Source organism: Dermacentor albipictus, chromosome 1, assembly GCF_038994185.2.
Source record: "Dermacentor albipictus isolate Rhodes 1998 colony chromosome 1, USDA_Dalb.pri_finalv2, whole genome shotgun sequence".
NCBI lineage: Eukaryota > Metazoa > Arthropoda > Arachnida > Ixodida > Ixodidae > Dermacentor > Dermacentor albipictus.
In genome coordinates this window covers 120975626-120998279 of record NC_091821.1, presented here as the reverse complement: position 1 = coordinate 120998279, position 22654 = coordinate 120975626, and the positions used below count along the sequence as shown (strand labels likewise).

The 22654-nt window shown below is 41.8% G+C and overlaps 2 protein-coding genes across 9 annotated transcripts in view; one reads left to right on the top strand and one right to left on the bottom strand.

The window, feature by feature from the left end:
* Nucleotides 1-9982, top strand: part of LOC135904828 (protein scabrous-like) — a 59441-nt gene extending 49459 nt beyond the window's left edge. Inside the window, exons 3-5 of the mRNA XM_065435813.1 lie at nt 2867-2951; nt 3689-4555; nt 4892-9982. Of these exons, the coding sequence (XP_065291885.1) occupies nt 2867-2951; nt 3689-4555; nt 4892-5550 (1611 nt within the window). The 3' untranslated portion in view covers nt 5551-9982. The remainder of the gene's footprint in view (nt 1-2866; nt 2952-3688; nt 4556-4891) is intronic.
* The window catches only part of LOC135904829 (uncharacterized), an 809532-nt gene that overhangs the window by 576466 nt on the left and 210412 nt on the right, over nt 1-22654 (bottom strand). For all 8 annotated transcript variants that reach the window (XM_065435817.2, XM_065435820.2, XM_065435818.2 and 5 more), the window contains one exon: nt 22318-22528. In XM_065435817.2, coding sequence (XP_065291889.1) covers nt 22318-22528 — 211 coding nt within the window. The remainder of the gene's footprint in view (nt 1-22317; nt 22529-22654) is intronic.

The following is a 22654-nucleotide window of genomic DNA, read 5'->3' as shown; positions in this document are numbered from 1 at the left end:
TTGGTACTGTTACTTGCCTGCTTTTTCAAGAAATAAATGCAAATTTGCCTTTGTCTGCACCATTATATTGGTGTGCACATCACACTTCCTCCCACCCTAGCGATTAATCAAAATAATGTCAACAGTCTTGCTTTTCCGTACTGCAGACGTCGGAAGTGACCAGGTAACGTCATAACCACCATGTGTTGAACATCTCACACTGTGAGTGGAGCAGACACATGTAACTTAGCATTTTTGAAGACAAGGTCCTCTTCTGACTTCACATGGTTTGGCGCATCTGAGTCTCTTGCAACCACTTCAAGAAAAAAAAAACAGTCTTTTCGTGCCTTCAGAACATCACAGCGAGTCACGAAATATATAAAAATGTAGATCTCAACGAGACAAGAAGCGATAATTAGCTGCAGACTCAGTAAAAGTAACAGTACAGGCATAATTATAGCCAATATAGTCCAAAACCAACCACAATGCACCATAGGCTTGTGGTTGGGCCAATAGACAGATGGGACTATCTCCAGGATCGGCCCACCTGGTGTCTTGGTCAAAAACCGGCCAACCAAGTATCGATGCGATTGCACGTGAAATACCACACCAGTAAGATACTAAATTAGCCAAAATGAGCATTAAAAAGAGATAGAGATGAAGAATAGAAATCTATCAATATTGCACCATCGAATCATGAAACCATCATGTATGTCGACCTTGTCTTTCTTAGCGTCGACACTTGTTCGACCCTTCTTTCTTCTTGACAAACCACACGAGTAACAGTGCCAAAGGTTGGTTATATGAAATGATTTACACCATAAAATGTGAGCTTGCTGCTAAATTTAGGCAGTAGGAAGCGCGATTCTTGTTGAGAGGAAAATTCAGGTTAAGCAGGGCCAAGTGTAAATTGGCTAAGTTAGCGTGCTCACATGTGCCATGCGAGTGCTAAGCGCGACCGTGGCTTCAGCGTTGAGCCCACAACTTCTCCAAAATTCCACCATGCCGTGCTTAAATACTGTGATAGACTGCGACAGCACATTTTATTTATTTTGTTGTGCAAGTGCAAATAGAGTGATAAAGAAAACTAAAAACTACAATGGCCAGGGGTGCAGTATTCTCGGGTAATTCTCACGTGACTAGCGCCGAAGTGACTTTGCCGTAATGTTACTCTCGATTATTGCGAGAAACTCTATGGACAGTGCCAATCGTGCATGGAGAAAGGATGCAACACTGCTAAGACAGCATTCTTGGCATTGTGCGAGAAATGCTGTTCCTCGAGACGCCGAAGCGTCCGGCACTAGTCGCATGAAATCTCATGAAAGTGCAAGTATCTCTGTAAGGGATATGCCCATTATCACCAATAACGGCTTCCGCAGAGCAGCAGAAACCAATCTCGGAGACCATGCTTTGGCATACCGCAGGTGCCGAAAGATTTCAGAAGCCAGAAACAGCTACAAAGATGTGCATTTTTAAAATTTTTGCTGCCCATCATAAAAATTTTGCACTCTGCGCAGCTCTGTTCTTGTTTAAATTTGGCAACAAGATCTTATTTTCTGGCATGGATCATTCAATATAACACTTGGCACTGTTACTTGCCTGGTTTTCAAGGGTAACCTTCAGCCTCTCGTCGTAAGTGGCATTTACAACATGGTGACCATCTCACGTCGTCACTTCCGTCGTTTGCTGTACAGCAAAACATGGTCTTCGAGATTGCTTTCCACTACTTGTTGAAAGGTACATGATGTCATGATGATGCGAAATCCGAAGCCATGAGTGCTGGCATAGAGCAGCAGGAAATTCTATAAGCGCTGGTGTCAACAAAAAACTTTGTCAATTCCACTGTTTGGTGAGCACGAATGATATTTCAGGCATAATGAGTACAATCCTTAAATTCTATTAGCCTGAGTAGTGTCATCAGGCCAGGTTAACCCATGGGCACACAGCAGCAGCTTCCAGTTGAGCTTACATTATGTAAATTATGGTGTCATAGCTGCCCATTACGAGTATACATGCTATGACACAGCGGAGAGACAAACTAAGGAAACAGGCTAAGCCAGAACAGGAAAACCACATGATGAAAAAAGAGCCAGGCTTCGCACAACTTGAATTAAGACTCTCATACTAAGCATAAATAAGGCTTCCTGGGTGTAGTGTGCAAGTGAGAGTAAAACAAATATCAGTAAACAAAGTGAAATTGCAATATTATCTTTTCATTCATAATTTAGCATGTCTTGTTCTTGCCGGTACTTTTCTGGTGACATAATTGAATTTAACCACAACAAAGCATCTTTGTAATTAGAAAACCTCACTGTTCGCAAATGTCAAAAAACAGGCAGCAAAGAAAAATATAGAACCTGTCTTGCCAAAAAAAAAAAGAAGAAGAAGAAGAAGAAGCACGTATGTGCGTTGCTTCACCATGTGCTGCACATGTCTTTTTTGCAAATGAACATTCACACAAGCAATCTGAAAGGAATCACTCCTTCAGTTTGCCAATATAGTGTTGTATGCTTTTAGCTTTGTGGCTTCCTACATCTGCTGTGCCACAGCATGTGCACTGTTGGCACATGCTGGTATACTGGGCGACTTTCACAAGCACACAAAGAAATGATTAAATGCAAAAGTAGTAGCTTTAAGGGAAACTACAATTTAGTGATATCTATTTTTAAGCAGCAAGTCTAGTACATGATTTCACACTTCCTTGGACAGACCAGATGGCTCCAAGTGAACGAAAAGGCAATTAATTGAATGGTCCATGTCGTCTTTGATCTGAAGCAATGAGATTCTGCATGTAACCATGCAAGATTTCCAAACAGTAAACAATAAGAACTGCATGAGCATAACAGACCCCAGCTTCTCACATCATGCTTGTGTTTAACTACTGCAGGAAAAGCACCAGCAAGCAGATGCACTGGAATATTTCGAGGGCTCAGGGATGGAGCCTGCAGGAGAGCTTGCCTCACATCCTGCCGGTAAGTTTACTTCATTCTCTCAACTCCAAAGACAGATACACATTATTTTATTATGGTGCATGCTGCAAGGACTTATCACAATTTAGTCAAATAACGGAGCAAGAGCACAATCTACTGGCCATTGTAGAAAGATCCACAACCGACTAGTACCCACTCTGCCCTCAAGTGCAGTGGTTTACTATGGATTATGTCTTTTAAGGTAACCACAGCAAAATTAAAAGCATTACAGCATTTGATGAAAAAAAACCTTTTATGGCCATAAAAACGAAAAGAAAAAAAGATGGCAGGTGACAACTTGAGTCTCTTTTCATTTTATTGGCATTGATGTTTCTTGCTGGCCGTCTCCCACTTTTTCATTTTTAATCTTTTTTTCACACATTGTTTGATACATAAAATTGGGAAGAAGAGGCATAGCTGCTAGAAGTGATAGCTATTTTATTCCCACTTGCCCACAGCTAGTTTATGACCACAGTTTATGCCCACTATGCATGTTGGTAGCTTAATTAAGCCTATGAAAAGGTGTAGTTTTGTTATGCAACAAATTCCTTTATGATTACTTGAACAGCAGTTTACAAGCTTCACAAGTTTGCCTGTAGCAAGCTTTTTGGCCACTGCTACTGTGCATCTATTACTTCTATCTCTCACCAAACCAAACATGCTGTCACTGTCCTACACAAACATAAAACAAACTTACTTCTTATGTCATTCATTCTCCTCCAAACTTTATTTTGCAACAGATGCAGACACGGAAGCACCAAGGCATGAAGTTCGCCACCACCGAGACCTCCGGCAGTTAGTCTACCATCTTCAGAGGAATGTCCAAACACTGTCCCATGATCAATCCAAACTGGCCAAGGACATCAGCCGAATGCGTCGGAATAGCACTGAACTCTCTTTGGCCATAGCTTCACTGCAAGGAGTTTCCAGCACAGCCTACTCAACACAGATTGACAGCCAGTTGCGCCAGCTGGAAGATCGAATGCTAGCACAAAGTGAGAATGTTCGAAACGTTTCAAGCTGCTTCCAGAGTGTTGACAAAGTCCACGCCTCAACTGTAGAGCTCTTCAGGGACTTGCGTTCACTTGAGAAGAAAGTTGACCGAGGTCTGACTGATCTGCGCAAGGAAGTCTCCAAATGTGACTTCGATGTAGCCACTGCTTTGTCACTAGCCAAAGCTGTCCGACAAGATGAGCTTGCCAGACGAGAGTCCCTTGCTAGCCTGAAGAATGATCTGCTCCAGGCAAGATCTGAGCTGGACAAAACTCGGTACAAGATACTTAGCGTGGAAGGAGCAGTCCTCAACACAACAGTATCAAGCCGCAAAGCAGGCAGTGACTGGGTGTCTCAAGAGATTAAGATTGCAAACCTTGAAGTTGCAAGCACACGGCTTTCCAAGATGGTTGAACACAACAGCCGCAAGTTGGCACACCTTGCAAGATCACTGGACCAGGCAGTAAACCGTGAGGTTCTCGATGAGTGGAAGAGAAAGCAGGAAGACTTATCCAGCATTCTACGCAACATGACCGAAGAAGTGCCCAAAATGAGGAAAAACATTACTCGTCTTGAAGGAGAAGTGGAAAAGTTCGAGGACAATTTACCACAAGGCAAGTAGTTGTGCAAAATGGTTACTACTGACATACTTAATTACTCTATGATGTAGTGTGCACAATAGGTACTATTACTTCCGCTGTCACACATATTTATGATTATACCTTTTTGTGTAATGATTGTTTCCTCTGGCTGTGAAAATGAACGTACATGCAACATGTTAATAATATTTTGATGATTTATAAGTAAAAGTCATTTTACTAATCAGACATTCTTGCCTGCCAGCTGCCTTCAGATTATGCTTTAGTTTTAAACAGTCTATACGAGCTAAGTGAACTGAGCCACAGCCTGTGCATTCCTGACCTAGTTTGCCCCTTTTTTCTCTTTTGCAGACTGCTCTTCCAACATCAGTCATCCTACAAATGGTCAACACAGCGGAGTGCAACTGATCCACCCCCACGGTGCTAAGAAGGCCCGCCTAGTCTTTTGTGATATGCAGACAGACGGTGGTGGCTGGACAGTAGTGCAGCGCCGATGTGACGGCTCTCAGGACTTTTATCGGAACTGGGATGATTACAAGCAAGGTTTTGGTGATGTGTCTGGTGAACACTGGCTAGGAAACGATGCACTACATGAGATCACCTCCTCTGGAAACTACTCACTTCGCATTGACCTTTGGGATGTGTCTGGAAATTACAAGTTTGTTGAGTATGACCACGTTGTTGTTGGTTCAGAGGCTCAGAGGTACCGACTGGAAGTGTTGGGCTACCGAGGTAATGCCAGCAATGCTCTCGAGTACCATTCAGGTATGGCATTCAGCACAGCTGACAGAGATAATGACTTCAGTAGCACCCACTGTGCTGTGTACTACTCCTCAGGCTGGTGGTACAACCATTGCCAGTATGTCAACATTAATGGCAAGTACAAAGTTGGCTTAACTTGGTACGACATGGATGCCCTCGAGTGGGTACAGCTGTCCAGGGTAGAGATGAAACTAAGACCTGCCACAAGAAGGAAGAAGCGCAGGTGGACAAAGGCCAAGGCTGCCTGAGCAACAGCAGGCGCTCAGGCATCTTTTTTTGGACTTGGCCAGAGATGGCCCTTTGATTAATTTATAAAAATGCGTGTGTGTTGTACATATGCTGCGATAATAGGTATGTGACTGTGTGCAGTGACTATGTGTGCTGTGTATAGTGAGAGATGAACCAGCAATCTGCCTCGTGCCATAAAAGACAAGTTGTTCAAGCCAGCAACACGAGCTGCAGTATCACAGAGCCTGTCTGCCTAACAACATGACAACACTCAAGGGACCAATGCAACAGTGATGTGAAGGCACATTGTTTGACAACATGGACATCCTGTAAGCCAGGGGGAATTACATTCCTGGCACTTGAAGATTGCCTTCTGGATCCCCAGGCCCATCTGTATGAACTCCAGCCACTACTTGATGAACGCATATTTACCAAGGCACGGCCAGAACGTGAATCAGCACGTCCACAGGCAGTTCCCTGAGAATACACGGACAAGTTTAAGGGTGATTGTTAAGCTCTCTGAAGGCCAGCCCATGAGAACATTTTATGCGTAACCAGTGCTGTGTTTGTGTACACCTTCCCTTTCTTATTCAAAAGTGAGCTTGATCATGCAACTTCAGCCTCTTTAAAAGCAGCATAAGCATTTTTTGCTTCTGGTCAATGTCAGCTGCTATGGACAGACATGAACTGTACTTAACGTGTCAGTCACAGCATACGCTGTAGTCTGCAATCAAACCCACCTCCCGCTATTTCATAGTGTCCATGATTTCACAGAAGGCATCTATGTGACACTTCTGCAGAGAAGAAGCAGTCCTGCCAGTCTGCTGTTTGATTGCATTTCTTGTTCTGAAAGGTGTTCATGAGGGCATTTAAGGGCATTTGAAGGTACTGTATGAAAATCAGCAATGCATTATGAGAGTAATTTACTCATAGTTTAATGAATCAAAACAAATTATCACTCCCAGCGTGAAATATAAAGTAAGCTATGAATGTGAGTCTCTTTTTTTTATTATTGATACCGACATCACAGGATTCATTACTTCTAACATTAGGCAAACACCATGAAACTTTTATGGAGTACAAAAGCCACCAAAATTCAGTGAGTGAACACCTCGTAAACAAGCATATGTAGCTCACTCAAATGCCCTTCCCTGTGCTCCTCAAAAAGAGAGGGATGTGCTGTGAACATTACTGTAGCAAGTGAACAGCTTTCACCAACATAAAAGTAGAAGTGTGATTATCCAGCAGTGTAGACATAGAAGAGACTTCCTGCCTCCTTGTGAAAATGGTGTAGTTGTTGAGTTTGCATTATTGATAACTACCTGAGGTATGAACCAATAGTATTTATACTTAGTTCAGGCAGCCACTTGTATTTCACTGTGCACTCACACAAATCAAAGTACTACTAGTAGCTTTCTAGTGCTTTGTGCACAGGACAAGATTGTTATTTTTTACTTTCTTTAACTATTGTGTGTATCAGATATTTAAAAAAAATTTAACGACATTGATGGCTGTAGCTACTTATGAACAATGTTAGGTGGTCTTTAAGCTACTGATAAGAAGTTACAGCGAATTTCCTGCTTTCTTTTTCTGTGATACATTGGTAGTAGCCAGATGATTTGCCCATTAGATAAGCCATTGCACCTTTCAACTACAGCAACGCATAATGTTACAATCATTGAGTTGCGAAGTAATGTGCACATTAGATTATAACAAACTAAAATATTTGTCACGATGTAATTTGCCTTTTATCTTTGGATAAACACAGCCAAGAGAGACCTTTGATTGATAACAAACAGTAATGGGATCAACAGTAGTGCAGATTATGTATTTATGTCAGCATGACTTTCAGCCACAATCATAATTTCAGAGATCTTCAGGAAGCTAGACCCTTACTGCAATTAAAAAAAATTGCACTGTGCATGGGCAAAGAAAAACTAATCATAAGGTATACAGTCAACTTCCGATTTTTCGGACTCCCTAGGGACCGCGAAAACGTCCGAAAAATCGGGCAGTTAAAAAAATTATTGCATGCCTTTCACTGCACCCAAGAGCTCAAATCGCCAGAGGCACATCCGAAATAACTCTGAAGGCCTGCCAGTACACTTAGGTGTATCGGTGCTCGTACTGTGATAGGAGAGAGCGGGTTCACACGTGTATAATTAAAATTTACATACTATGTCCCGTAATAATTGCCCCTACCCACTCTTGGTACGCTTCACCGCGTAAGTGAACCTTATTGAGGTGAAACTGACTTTAGGGGAACCGCCATTAGGCAACGTGGCGTGCTTTCGCAGCTTCTAAGCTATTGGCGAAGATTACAAAGGCGGAGTCAGCTCCATTGCTGACAACGGCGAATTCTGTCAATGAAAAACACGGCAACGAACAGCAAGAAGCATGGTAGCAAACATCGAAGCAGCTAGGCCTAGCGTTGCCGCGGTAGTGGTTATGTCTGCCATCGGATCTACGTGCTAGCCCCTGTTCGAGGCGGCAAGATAATAAAAATGGTGGTGGCGCTGGCTTCGATAACACAGCGTCGGGCCTGCGGTCATGGCAAAAAGTACGTAAAACTGGATGGCGAAAGGATTTTGCGTCCGAAATTCCAGACGTCCTTATACATTACGTGGCGGTGCCGCGAAGGCGTCCGAATTATCGGGCACAACCGAAAAATCGGTAGTTGACTGTACTTCTCTTATGTTAAATAATATTGTTCATCTTCACTGACTTAAAAATAAATAACCACTACAGTCGACTTGCAATAATTAAAACTGGAGAAATTTAATATTCCGCTTAATTCAAAACTTGTCTCAAAATTTTTGGTGGCCAGCTATGTTTTCTATATACTCTGGCATCGATGAGATATCAAATAAAGCTTTCAGTTCATTAGGATATTTCCTTAGTTTTCCTTCCCAGGTAAACAAGTTACAAAATAATCCAACCCTTTTGGCTAAAAGCAACGGAAAGAAGACAACACAGGCATACTGATAGTAATTTACATAGATTCATTACTCTGAAAACTTCGTATTGAAGTCTTATCAGCTAGCAGTACAGTCAAATACTAACAACTGTCACAGCACATGTGACTAGTGCTGGATATCTAACTAGCTGTATGCTCATCTGCAGCTGATTTCAATAGGGGCTGTGGAGGAGAAGAGTGTGCTCCATGTAGATACCTCCTAGTATATTAATTAATAATTTTCTCTTGAAATGCACATTATTGACTTGAATAATTCAGGCACACATTCATGTTCATAAGGGGTTTAAATTAATGCAAGTCGACTGTAGTTGTGCTGCTCAACAATAAAACTACAATGCTTTGGTGTGCAGAGTGACAAAAGCCACATACCAGCTAATAAAATTAAGTGTGACACCATTCAGCCACTGCCATCAATGTTCACGGGTGCAAATGCAGCCCTCAATTACAGTCATGCTGTAAGCCACATCAAGAGTCACCTAACATGCAAGTCATTGTATGACACAATATATGTTCCTCATGTACCCCTGACAAACCACCAGCTAGTCAAGAAAGCAAATTGTGTTATGTGCCAACATGGCAAAACCTCCCTTAAACAAAGTTTACATGTTCTGAAAATGCTCTGTCCACTCAATCAGGTAGCAATGATGAGACAAAATTGATGACAAAATGACATGCAGAAGGAAAGACGTACAACTGCAAATTGAGATGGGAGCTGCACGCACGCTTTGCTATACCCCATCGACACCCCCCCCCCCCTCCCTGTCAGTAACACTTCTTAAAGAAAGTACCCCACATTACTCATACATTCAGTTACCAAACAAAAGTGCAATTGAAATCACTAATTTGGAACAGAGTGTACAAAATTCACCTTGAATATTTCATGATGGTTATAAGCGAAAGCTTTCATGAACTGGCTAACAAAAACAGATAGGCCAAAAAAATCAGCCTAGGAATGCACTGTTGGTGTCATTGCAGGGATTTTAACAACAGTCAGTCTGATGGTCATTTTTGTTATTTCAGATCTCATACAGATGAGTGTTTTTCCTCAATATGATGCAGAGGAATTTGTTATGTGTTGCTTATTTATTTAGGCCTTTGTTATTCTCTACATTTGTTGCAATTGCAATTCCCAAGGAGAGGTTTCGCTGTAAGTAGTGTGCGATATATATATATAAATATATATATATATATGTGCTTGACATTAAAATCGTCATGTTTCAGAAGGAGAATGTCTTTGCTGGGTGCAAGATGTTTAGGTAATATAAGTGAACCTAGCATTAGATTATAAAAAAGCCTTGAAGATATTTTTTTCTTACAAGGCTTTTGTACAGGTTCACTCCTGTTTGCACAACTGTCTTAGACAGCTGGTGTAGAGAAGAAGAGCGTAGGCATGATGCTTCAAATGTGTTTTTGTCTTGTACATAGATATAATAAACAGAGTTCAAACAACAGAATGCTGCATTACCATGCACCTATTTTACTTGTGTGTACTACGAAACTCAATCTTATAAAACATAGCATGTGACACATTCTGAAAGTACAGAAAACTGGAAAGCATGAATATTTGTGTTGGTAGAAAAAAAAACCTTGGCATACAACAACTATACCTTAGCTTCCAATATTCTGACTGGGCAGTATGAATTACTGCAGTGGAAGAGATAAAAGGCACATCACGGGCTACAAAAGGGCTGCAAGGTAGGTTGCTTCAAGGCAGAAACAATAAATTTTATCGCTTCATGAAACATCTTGGACAATAACACAAAAATGAAGAACACACACACTGTGTTGAGCAGCTGCACAAAATATATATAAAAAAAGAATATTGTTCAAGAATAAACACGAACTTTGTTCAAGAATAAACATGAACTGAATGCTAACAGAAATAGATATCCACCACAATAAAGTAGGAGACACCAGCTCCCTGCATAGAGAGAACTATCACATCCAACATTACCTGCAATGGCAAGTTCGATACTAAGATTTTAACACATTTCCCAGTAAAGCCAGCATCTATGCACCACTGCTTCACAATACTAGAAATCTTGAGAAGGGTGGTGAAGCAGTCACATTTGAATTAATGCATGCTTTTTTAACAGTTATCTGTGTCAGATCATGTAATTACACCTCTGCAGTATTATTTTCCAAAGAAACCTTCTTGAAGTGCGGTGGGGTAACATGACACAGAATGAGTATTTCATGGCACACACTGGGGATGGGTATACTGAAACATGTTAGTTTTTTTTTTTTAAGTCCCTAAATTTCTATGAAATGAACATGCTTTCAGCACTGAGAGGCCTGAATTTGCTCTTGTAGTATGTGCCTTAACATACATGATCAAAGAACTCATCAGCAAAATTTCTTAAATTAACTAATTCCACATTGTGATTCTCCACAAAAGTAGTGCAGTCCTCTCCAAGTAGCCTAACTACAGAGGCGCAATTGCCTTAGCCACCATAGTCAACTTTTAAAAATTTGGTGCAGCTAATATAAAACAATCTGTATAAGTGCTAGTGTAAGTGATGTATAAATTTTTGTTACATTGCAACAATATCAGCTATCTTATTAAGGCATCCACTGGAGTTCACTGATGTGTTCCTAAAAGAGAGAACAAATCAAAAGTGGAGGCATGCATTCCGTGCAAGACCTTGCATCTAGTATTCTGCTTTGAGCTTCACGTTAAATATGGCGCCCCTTCAAGTCAAGTCAGTCATCAGAAAAGCACTTCTTTTGTCTTCTTTTAGATGATTACTAATATTGCAAATCAAAGATTATTTCGGAATGCTCTGTGAAATAGTTCCTTGCATTTGAGGCCAAAAGTTTGTTTGGCAGTATCTTGATTCATTGTTTTTTCTCAAGTAGCAACAACGATATCAAGTCTCATGTTTACATAGAAGCCACTTCCATTTTCAGTTACATAACACAGCTTCCTCAAGTGACCAATGAGTGACTAACTCAATTGTATAATACAATTTATAAATAAGCAAGCTTTTATTCTTCACTTTACCTTACAGCAACTACATGTGGCATTATCTGCATAGAAACCAACAACTACAGAAGACATATGAAGTATGTGCTTAAATTTAACAGTAACACAACAACATGTACAAGTAACATATTTTTTTATTTAAGTGCTATATAATCCTGCACATTACAGGTTGTTTTGGTCAAGATCATGGTACACTAAATTAGTATTATAACCAGGTTCAAAATGTTTTAGGAATAAAATGTTTTTGTTCCTGTATGACCAACAAAAGTTCTTAAGTCATAGTTATATGCAGATAAAGATCTTTCTTTCTCTATGCAATGGCCTGAAAATTGACACATGTACCGTATTTACTCGATTCTAACGCGCCTTCGATTGTAACGCGCACCTGTTTGCCGTGACTTAAAGAAAGAAAAGGCCAGAAATAAAACTTTCTCTCATTTGGAAAAAACAAAGATTTACTCCCAATGCCCTAAAGTTGCGCTAAATAAAAACATTCGCAGTTTCGCGCGAAAGGCGAAGCATCGATTACGATAGCAAATTTGTAGACAGCTATACGAAAAGTAAGGATAGTAGTTTTATCGGCTGTATAAATATTCAAACATTCGCTTACTAACTAAATTAATAAGCATGGTGTCACGCGCACACAAGCATGAACACGTCTCACTCAATCACCGCGGAAACTCTTTATCAAAACGCTAGAGTGAGGAAGTGCGGTAGCAGGAGCGAGGGAATTGACCTTTGTGCGGCCTCTCGCTTTGACGCGAACTAAGCGACGAGAACGCAGGGCGGTGCGCCTAGATGCGTAAAGGAAGCATTGCCTAAGCACACATACACTCTTAGAAAAATTAACACCCTTTGGGGCTTATCTTGTCCCACAACAATAATCGTCATCTGTCTTGCCCGCGTTTCCTTTCTTTAACGCTGCGAGCCCGGTACTTCCCAGTCACGAACGGCATGCGCGTTATCAGTGTGACGCAGCATTCTCGACAGGAAAGTAGCGAGCGCCGAGTTTTCAAGAAAGGAAACGCAAGCTAGGCAGATGACGATTATCGTTGTGGGACAAATATACACCCCAAAGGGTGCAACCTTTTTAAGAGTGTACACTCTTAAAACGGTTGCTACTTTCCTGTCGAGAATGCTGCGTCACACTGATAACGCGCGTGCCGTTCGTGACTGGGAAGTACCGGGCTCGCAGCGTTAAAGAAAGGAAACGCGGGCAAGACAGATGACGATTATCGTTGTAGGACAAGATACGCCCCAAAGGGTGTAAATTTTTCTAAGAGTGTACTACAGCACATGGAAAAGGCTACGGCAGCTAGGCCAGTGTTGCCACGACACATTAAACAATAGTAGTAGATTTTTTCGCGAAAAATCAGTAGAAATCAGTATATATTTTAATTTCAATTTTTGCACTCAGTTTATGAGCCAACGAATTCAGCGCTTATATTAGTACTCTGTTGAAGTATTGTAGCTTCCAGGAAATAGTACAAAAATTGACCCCAAGATTCTTAGCGATGCTCTTGAAAAACCCGGGGATCCAGAGAGCCATTGTCAAGCACGAATTTAAAGACAGTGAAGCCCTCCGATGACCTATTCAAAGGCGTCAGATGGTAGTTAGTACCTGAAAGCTTTAGAGTATAGTATCTTTCAGACAGGGGTAATTGGAGATCGCTGGGAGAGGCCTCCATAGAGGCCTCCGTGCTGCAGTGCACATAAAAATCGGTTGGTCATGATGATGATGATGATAATGGTGGTTTCATAGTTGTGGGGTATGGTATGCACCCACTTTCACAAATTCACCGCCTCACGCAAGAATGCATGTTAACCTCAGAGCCAACCACGTTTTTTTTTCTCTCGCTAGGTGGCATCACGTTAATATAACCTCTGTAACCTCTATGGGCACGTTGCAAGTGCTAGGTGGCGCCCTGTCTTTCCGACCCCTAGCGCCATCTGACGAATAGTTGCGCGAATGTGGTAGGATTACTCGCGGCGTCAGCAGCCCGCGCTGCGTGTTTGGCGTCCTGTCAAACAGTAGCGATGGCGCGAAACAGCGTGCCGATATTAATTTTAACCGAGTTTCGGGAATTACAATATCTTCATAGCTTTTTTGGTGAAAAGAATTTAGACAAAGGAAGTCGTTTATTTGAAGTGGGGCACGTCTACGCCGTGAGGGAAGTGTTGAACTTGCACTGATCGGAAGTGACTGCTAGGTTTATTCCGTAAACGAAAAATAATGCACCAGCGAGATGCGTGAAACTCAGCGTAAGTTACTTCGTTATCTACGGTGTGGACGCATGAAATTATAGGCGACATTGATTCTTGAAGATCGGCGACAGCAGACAAATCCTAGCGGGGAGCTGCGATTGCCGTGCTAGCATCGCAAGGAAGTGCAAGGGCACCGCGGTAGTTTCCCTGTGCATACAGGACGGCAAATAGGAATCCAAAACATCTCATCCAAGAACGTGGGGCGTACGAACGATTCGTAAGACCTACCTAGAGGTATTCAACGTTGCTCTCCCCAAACACAAAAAAGAGGATGAACTTACCATATGTGTTAGACTACGCTGGGAAAATATTTTCGCCCAAGTTACTGCAAGTGCGATACTTTTATGTTGCGATTTTTCAGTGCGCGCAAAGGAGGTTCCAATAAACGACGTTGTCAAAAATTTTGGTGATCTCAACTGCCCCTTCGTTGATATGCTGGGCGCAGAAGGGTGTATGCCAGCTCAGCCGGCTGCAACCCCTCCTCAAATCTCTCAGCAAGCCCTAGCGCTGTTTGAATGGGAGAGGATTGAGAAAGAGTTCCACAGCTTTACTGCGGTACAGTACGTGTGGGAACAAACTACTTTGTTTGCTACATATCCTGGTACGCACTGCAGGCAGCAGCGTAGAAACGGGGGGGGGGGGGGGGCGTGTGCAAAGGGCCAGTGGGGGGTGGGGGATGTCATATACGTCTGGAGACACACGGAAATTGTTGATATCCTTGCCTTCCTCGAATAAACCGGGGGGGGGGGGGGGGCAGAAGACCTATGGGCCCCGGGTGCCAGACAACGTAGCTACGCCACTGACTGCAGGTGTCCCGTTGCTGCCATCATTGCTGTAAAATCAAAGAATTCAGCGTTCTAACGCACTTGGCATAACGCCGGAACATAAAACAGCCTATGCCGTCGGACGAGCGCTATCCAGTGTTGACGCCGTTCTGCTTCATACGGTCGGCTTGGAAACCTGTAAAACTTTGTTCCTCGTGACTTGGTGTACGTGCTGTTGCAGCCGACTACTCAACAGCTCGGGTTGCACTTGGGCATTGCTCAGAAAAGGCAACAGCTACGCGCGAAACAGTGCACATACAGGCTTTCCGAACGCAAGCGCGCCGGTCGTATACCCTGCCGGTTCCGCGCTCGCCGCCGCGAGGGGCGCCCTAGTAGGCGCGGGAACTACACTCTAAGAACAGTTTACACCCTTTGGCTTGCCCCTTCTGCCACACAAAAATAATCGTCATCTGCCTTGATGCGTTTCCTTTCTTTATCGCTGCGAGCCCGGAACTTTCCAGTAACGAACGGCACGCGCGATATCAGTATAGAACAGTTCACACCCTTTGGAGTGCCTCTTCTGATAACGCGCGTGCCGTTCGTCACTGGAAAGTTCCGGGCTTGCAGCGATAAAGAAAGGAAACGCATCAAGGCAGATGACGATTATTTTTGGGTGGCAGAAGGGGCAAGCCAAAGGGTGTAAACTGTTCTTAGAGTGTACGTTCGCAACCTGCCTATATCCATCCATCCATCCATCCATCCATCCGTCCATCCATCCGTCCATCCTGTGTACTGAAAAAGTTGCAGATTCCGCTTTCGTTTCAGTAGAAAAGCAAGAAAATCAGCAGATTCAAGCGCTTTATCACTGAATCAGCAGAAAATGTTAAAAATCAGTAGACCTACTGATAAATCAGCAGCCGTGGCATCACTGAGCTAGGCTCGAAGCGCGTACCAGGCGGCCATTTTGAAATGCCGATGGCGATATGGTAACGCAGATTTAGGGTCGTACTCGATTCCAACGCGCACGCAATTTTTGGACCCGTATTATAGGGAAAAAAGTGCTCGTTAGATTCGAGTAAATACAGTATTATATTTGGGTTTATAATATATTTACGCAAGATCTTGCAGTATTCTGTTGTGCGCAGCAGGGAAGTGTGACTGTGATAAAAAAAGTTTTAGACAATATTAAAGAAACAACTTTAAAATAGTGTACAAGGAAGTAACGGTATGTTTTCTAAATATTTATTGGGCACAGCAAGGACTGAAAGACAGGAAGTACAATGTTAAAGTTTTGCAAAATCTTATCTCAAAATTTCACTGTTTGCCACAGGCATTTTTTTAAAGTTCTGTAACAAAGCACCCTGTTGAATTTCCGTATTAACCCCCAGCACAACTGTTACCCAACTCGTTCCATCATGATATGTCCAGATGTGTATCATGTCTAAGGCACACACATGTAGACACAACACAAGCATGTTATCGGGATTTTTTTTCTTTTTAGAATTCATAGAATTTTGAAAAATTACCTGCAGCAGATGGCACAGTCATATACATTCGAGCTAGATTACTCAAAGAGGTGGACATTATCCTTACCATCGATTCAAATGCATATTCTCAGGAGGTATTGGTGGGCTAGTTGGTCAGTACATTACCATTTCAAAGGCAGCACACTTGTTGAGACATAGACAAACACTAAATCAAACAAAAATGAGTGCTCAAGTGTGATTTCAACACTCGTGTTTGTGTGATTTAGTGCTCGTCTATGTCTCAACAAGTATGCTTCGTTTGAAATGACATGAGTAATCAGCTAATTAATACATTTCCACCTATAAAATTTTGAACCGGTCACTTTACTACACATCTTGCAATTTACTAATTGTGGGTGGTGAGATCAGAAAGTATATCCACTTCGAATGAATTCTGAGGATGACACCACTTTCAGGATATGTGTTTCCAGAGCGAGTGATGAAATGCATTGCTATTCCAACTATTTTTGTCTTGCAATGCATAAAAGGGAAGAAAGGGGGTTAACCGAGGGGCCCGATTGTTATTAGTCATATCACAAGAAGCCAACAAACACTGACACCAAGGACAACATAGGGGAAATTACTTGTGCTTAATAAATGAAATAATGAAACGATAAATTAATGGAAATTAAAGTGGATGAAAAAACAACTTGCCGCAAATGGGAACCGAACCCACAACCGCGAAGGTTGTGGATTCGGTTCCCATTTGCAGCACGTTGTTTTTTCATCCACTTTAATTTCCATTAATTTATCGTTTCATTATTTCATTTATTAAGCACAAGTAATTTCCCCTTTGTTGTCCTTAGTGTCAGTGTTTGTTGGCTTCTTGTGATATGAATGCTTAAAAGGGTGTTTTGTTAAGAAAGCAAGTGAAACAAGTGCATTTTACTGCATTTGACATCACATATCTCTGAGCTGGTGTCCTCCTTAGGATTCGTTCCAAGTCAGCAAGCCTTGCAAACTCAACCACTACAATTTGTAAACTGCAATCCGTGCCCTAAAGCAATTAGCTAAAAAGTTTATTACTGCATTTTTGTTGATTAGTCAATTAGTGTGCATTTCGATTTCTTGTCCAAGTAATATCTGCCTCTCTTAGCAATCTAGCTCAACGATTAGAATTGCACTATCCACCACAGGTGATCTTTTAAAATTCTGTTGACTCTAAAAAAAAATAAATAAATAAAACACTTGGTGTATAGTATACATAAAGTGGTAGCACACATGACCTCCGCAATTGATATCAGGCATTGCACGGACACAATGACGATAATCAAAATTATTTTTCCTTAGTTTGCAGAACAATTCAACTAGTTTTATTTTCTCATATGCTGAACAACTAACTTTTGTGCATCTCTGTGACAAGTAAATAGTTTTATGTGAAAGCTTTCACCTGCACAAGGGCACATGGGGATGCCGGCAAAGGTTTTTTTTTCTTTTTTTTCACCAAAGGAGTAACAATAGGAGTTATCCCCCTCGACTTACTAAGCCCATGATTAACTTCACATTCTTCCAGTAAGACAATGCCCTGCCAGTTTTGTTCCATGTCACAAATTAGTAACTGCCACAGGTCTGAAGAGGGCAGGCTCCAGCTGAAGATTAGTGTCTACTCTTTTCATCTCAGGAGGCATCTGCTCATCCAGTTGTTATACCTCCTATTTAACTTTGATGTAAGATACATGAGATACAGGTGGCACCATGCTGGCCAACACTGACCACCTGCTCCAGTAAACATTGCCAGCAGAATTAGCATCTGAATGTGTTTAAAGAGTAAGACAGTACTAATAACAAGCAATTGTAACTTGAAAAAAAAACTTGGAGGACTTCCTTTCTTAGAGACATTTGGTTCCCATACCTTACGTTTCTCCGAGTAAAAAAAGAGGGATGAAATCAAGACTATTTGTGCTAGCACTGTGTATCATTGCAACTGCAGCCTGTGCACTATGGTATAAAATGCAATTCAGCTCTCCTTTCCCCCCCTTTTTTTTTATGACAGTATCAGAACCTGACATGGAATGCAAAACCCTGCAGGCAGTGAAGTGTAGCATGAGGAATGTGGAGATGTCAGCGAATGCCTGTGATGAAGAGAAACTGCACCAGACAGTGTCAGCACGCAGAAGACAAGGTTCCGATGAAATTTATTTTATGAGAATATGGGTGCGGTGCTCTTGATTTGTTTATGTTTAAAGTTAACTGTAGAATTAGTAAATGTACCTTAAGCCGAAGAAATGCCCTGGGCCCATTAAACTACGGGCATCACTTACAGGCAATTAAAAAGGAAATAAATTGCCAGTTTCCAGGTGAGAGTACACAACATGGTCAATGCCATAAGAGAAAACTTTCAACAACGCACAATTTTACACTGCATTTGAAATTCAGATTAGATATGTCTTTCTCATTTTACTTAGCATCAGTGACATGCTCACTGTTCACTAACCCTCCTATCAGTATGCCCCATGACACATTTCAAATCATTTTCAGTAATCGCTAGCATTCCAGACAAAATAAGAAGAAAACTATATACTATGTGTATAGCATGAAAGACGCCATTGTAGATTTAAAGCCTCAGGTCAAAATTAATCCAGAGCCCTCCCCTATGACATCCCTCACCAACCCAGAGTTGACTGGGACATTAAAACCCATGAATCAATCAACCAAACCTTGGAAACCTGCGTGCCTATCAGAAATTCAGCATAAAAGAGGTGAAGCTATGCGAAACAATGGTTTCTGAACTGTTCAGCTTACCAAAAAATTCAATCTAGATAGGTTCAAGCATTTTAAATGAACAAGCAAAGCACATACTTCTCAGATAGAAGAATTGACTCTGAAGTGCTTGCTTGAATTTAGCACAAGAACAAGGAACATTTACCAGGGCTGAATGCAAATCTGGTGTTCCTTCTCACACTGGTGCAGGGTGTACACAAAAGCAAATGACCACTGAATGACCAATGCAATGACAAATGCATTGCAAGTACTAGTTAAGCATAAAAAAGTCATCATATAACAAACAGGGTGTCTACCAAGTTGACTTTTCCAAATTCCCCAAGTTTTGCAGGTTTTCCCTGAGCGCCTTTGCAAAATCCCCTGAGTGACACAGAACTTTGTTTTATGTCAAGATGGGCTGACACCATTTCGCCCGATGCTGTCACTCTCTAGTAAGCATGTTAGAAAAATTTTTAAAAAAACACGACTTAATTCAGTTCGAATAGTAGAGAGCAGAGTTTATTTTATTCAAAAAGAAAACAGAAGGGAGGGGTTAATAAGATGCACAGCAAATAAAATATCTTTGAAAAAAAAAAGGTAAAGCCCATCGCAAATCGAGTCGAACATTTTCAAATACAAATAAAAAGAGATGCATACAAAAGCAAATATTTTCGAGTACAGCTATTTCTACCAACTGATAGCAAGCTCATTGGTATGAGGCCCAAACTTTGTCACAAGTGAGATTTTTTCTCAGAAGCTGGAAAGTCAACCTCAACTGTACTGACATACTCTCAGCCCGCACACAATGCCTCAGTGTAAAGAGTTTGGTTTGGATGAGGGATGCCTGCATCTCGGTGTCAGCCAACACTTTTTTTTTTAGTTCAAGCTTCTTCAATGAAGCAACAACACACTTCCTTCCCGTTCATTTTTCAATGCGTCGGCCCTTTCTGTTCTCATCCTCCATCCGCCACGCATTTGCCCCATAGAACATTTGAACCATCCTCTTAGTCAGTTGTATGTTGCATACACTAGCAACTCCTCCAACCGATGGCAGACAATTTGTTATGATTTCTTTATGTTACTTGAGCCAGCATTAGTGCGAATTTCGTTCCTTTTCAATAAATTTATAGCTAATTTTTCCTGATAGAAGCACAAATTTCCCGAGTTTTTCCTGAGAATTTCCAGTTTTCCTGATTTCCGCAGTTGGTAGACACCCTGGAGAAGGCAGGGTATTCACTAGAAAAGTGTCTGTTTGGCTACAATATGGTGTGGGAGAGGAACAGGTGAATGGAAAGATGAGGGAGAGAGTTGACTGAAAGAAGTGACGAATGCATGCATGTGGGCAGACAGAATGTTCACTAAGGAATGCACTGTGGCCAGCAGCATAAAACAAACTTTTGTGCTAGAAGTGGTGTTGAGACACTTTCAGAAAATTCATTTTGAAAGAAGTCTACTGCAATATGGAAAGGTACCAACTTGTGGCTTCGACCAACCTGCCATGCAAGTTGTTGAATTAGGAAAGACATATGCAATACTTGAGGTACACACTTTACTTCTCCTTCTGAAAGGCAGTCACTTGGTACAGTGTGCACTCAGTCTGAGAGAAATAAGAAACAACACGAGCCAGAACGCAAAGTGAAAACTTTTTATTTGCTGTAATCTATGTGCAGTGCGCGCTTGAGATTAAAGACAGAATCATAAAAGGAACTTCAAAAGACTACAAACATTGAAAGTACTGCCTGCAAATATGCGTGCACAGTCACCAGCATCTGCACGCAATCAAGTGTACATAATTTGGTACCACATACAAACTTTATGCAAAGGGGGTACCAAATGTATAGGGAGTACACAAATGTAGAGCTTGACATTATTGAAATCGATCAGCATGAAAGGAACAATGGACAACGTACTCAGAGAATGCGGGTGTTTGAGCTTCACACAATGCCCGATCCAAGTGCTGGCAGCAACAGTTCAACCACACTGCACAGGCACAAAGAGCACAGCTACAGCTGCCTCCACCACGTTGTCTGGTACCATGCCAGGCCTTTTCAAGACAATGTGTAGACAAATTTATGCATATACAATAAAGAATGTTCAGTTGAGGTTTCAATCCTTTGAAAACATAAGCATGATATGCAAATCTTACTAGTATTTAACAAGAACGAAGGAGTCATGCAGCTTTTGACATGACAGAATTTCTGTCGTAGCACTTGGCATGCCAGAAGGCAACAGAATGGAGGCAGTGCCAGGAAAAAATTGATTGCCAAGAAAAAGAATGCATGGAATGAGTGAGTAATGGGCGATCGTAAGTGGTGTGTTCTAAAATTACTGCAACGAACGTGAACCTTTCAACGCATGTAATCCTTGTGGCAGGGCCAGTTGACGTCCTACACCCATACTGTGTGTACTTCCATGCTTTGTGTCTCATTTTCCTTAGTGTTGTTCGCACGTTTCCCAATGCCAGTAATCAGCTCATTCGGCATCCAGCAATAGTACCAGCCTCACAATGCACACCTATGCAGTGCGTGTGCGCTGCTGCTGCCAGCACTCAAATCAGGCATGGTGCCAAGCTCAAGTCACATGCCTACGTGTCCCCGCTAAATATCAAAAAGAAGGTGATAACTGTACTAGTACCACTTCTGTGGGCATCACAAAGAAAAAAAAATGGACCATCTTATTCAGAGGATGTGTGGTATGCGTGTGCAGTAATAACACTGTACATTTTACAGTTCTTGCTTGTACAGTGTTACCTATATGTAGCTTATAGGTAGTGCCTCCTAGCCCTGGCTGTGTTATGTGCAGTAGAGAAAGAAGTGCAGGGCTTATAGGCCAAGCCTTTACGAGTGCGCAACCTTCGAGCAGGGTTGCACGGCCCTCTGCATTTTCACCATTTCTTCGCGTTATTTCATAACAATTGGCGATGAGGATAGGATTCGGACCCATGCGGGCAAAGCCAAATGGATTCATAACAGTAGCCTTCTGTTAAGTAAATATTTGTTGTAGTGACCAGCATTTGTGGTGTCTGCGCATTCTCTTTGTGTCCCATTTCTATTATGCTGGTAACTTGAACCAAGGATCTCACAACTAACTAGCCCATTTAACAGCACTAGTGGCAATATGATCTCACCCTTTATGTATATGAACTTGACACACACAGAAAATTTTTATACATGTCCCCTCCATACCTTTATAAATTACAATGATTACAAATAAAGGGCTGCAAGACTGGCTAAAAATGGAATTCATAACTCAAGAACCTTGCATGGATGCAAAGAAACTATTACAAAGAATAGTGGACTTTGTTGGCTTGCTGCACAAGGGCTAACAAGTGTGTAATATGTGTAAAGATATGTCTAATATATTAAATTATGCCGCGTGGTTACAGCTACAAAAGTGAAGCAATCTGGCTGCACCCATTTTCCCCTCTGCATATTCCATCAATAGAGCACGAAGAAAATGCAGTTCACAGCTGATACACCACCCCCCCAAAAAATGCCACAAGGGCAATTTTAATCAGAAATTACGAAAATGGTAATTGAGAATAAACTCAGAGGAAAAATGTTACCTACCTCAAAGGGAACGGAGTCGAAGAAGATGGCAAGGAACCAGTTGAGGGTGACAGTGCAGAGCTCAATGTCAAGCTGCGCCAAGTGCCGGTGCAGTCGAGGCAGCTTGTCACGCAGCAGTGTCTTGAGAACCTCCTGATCTGCCTGAGCCCCTACCAGGCTATGGTCAAAGTAATGGGCCGTGAAGTAGCGCTCCGTAATGCCCACAAGGCACCTGCAACAGGAGGCGTTCTTGTTTCTTAGCTGTCCCTCACATGTGTGAAAACGATTAGATTCTCTTACATCATGAAACACACATAAGAATAAACCCACGAGCATGTGGCTTATGCTTTGTGTGGTG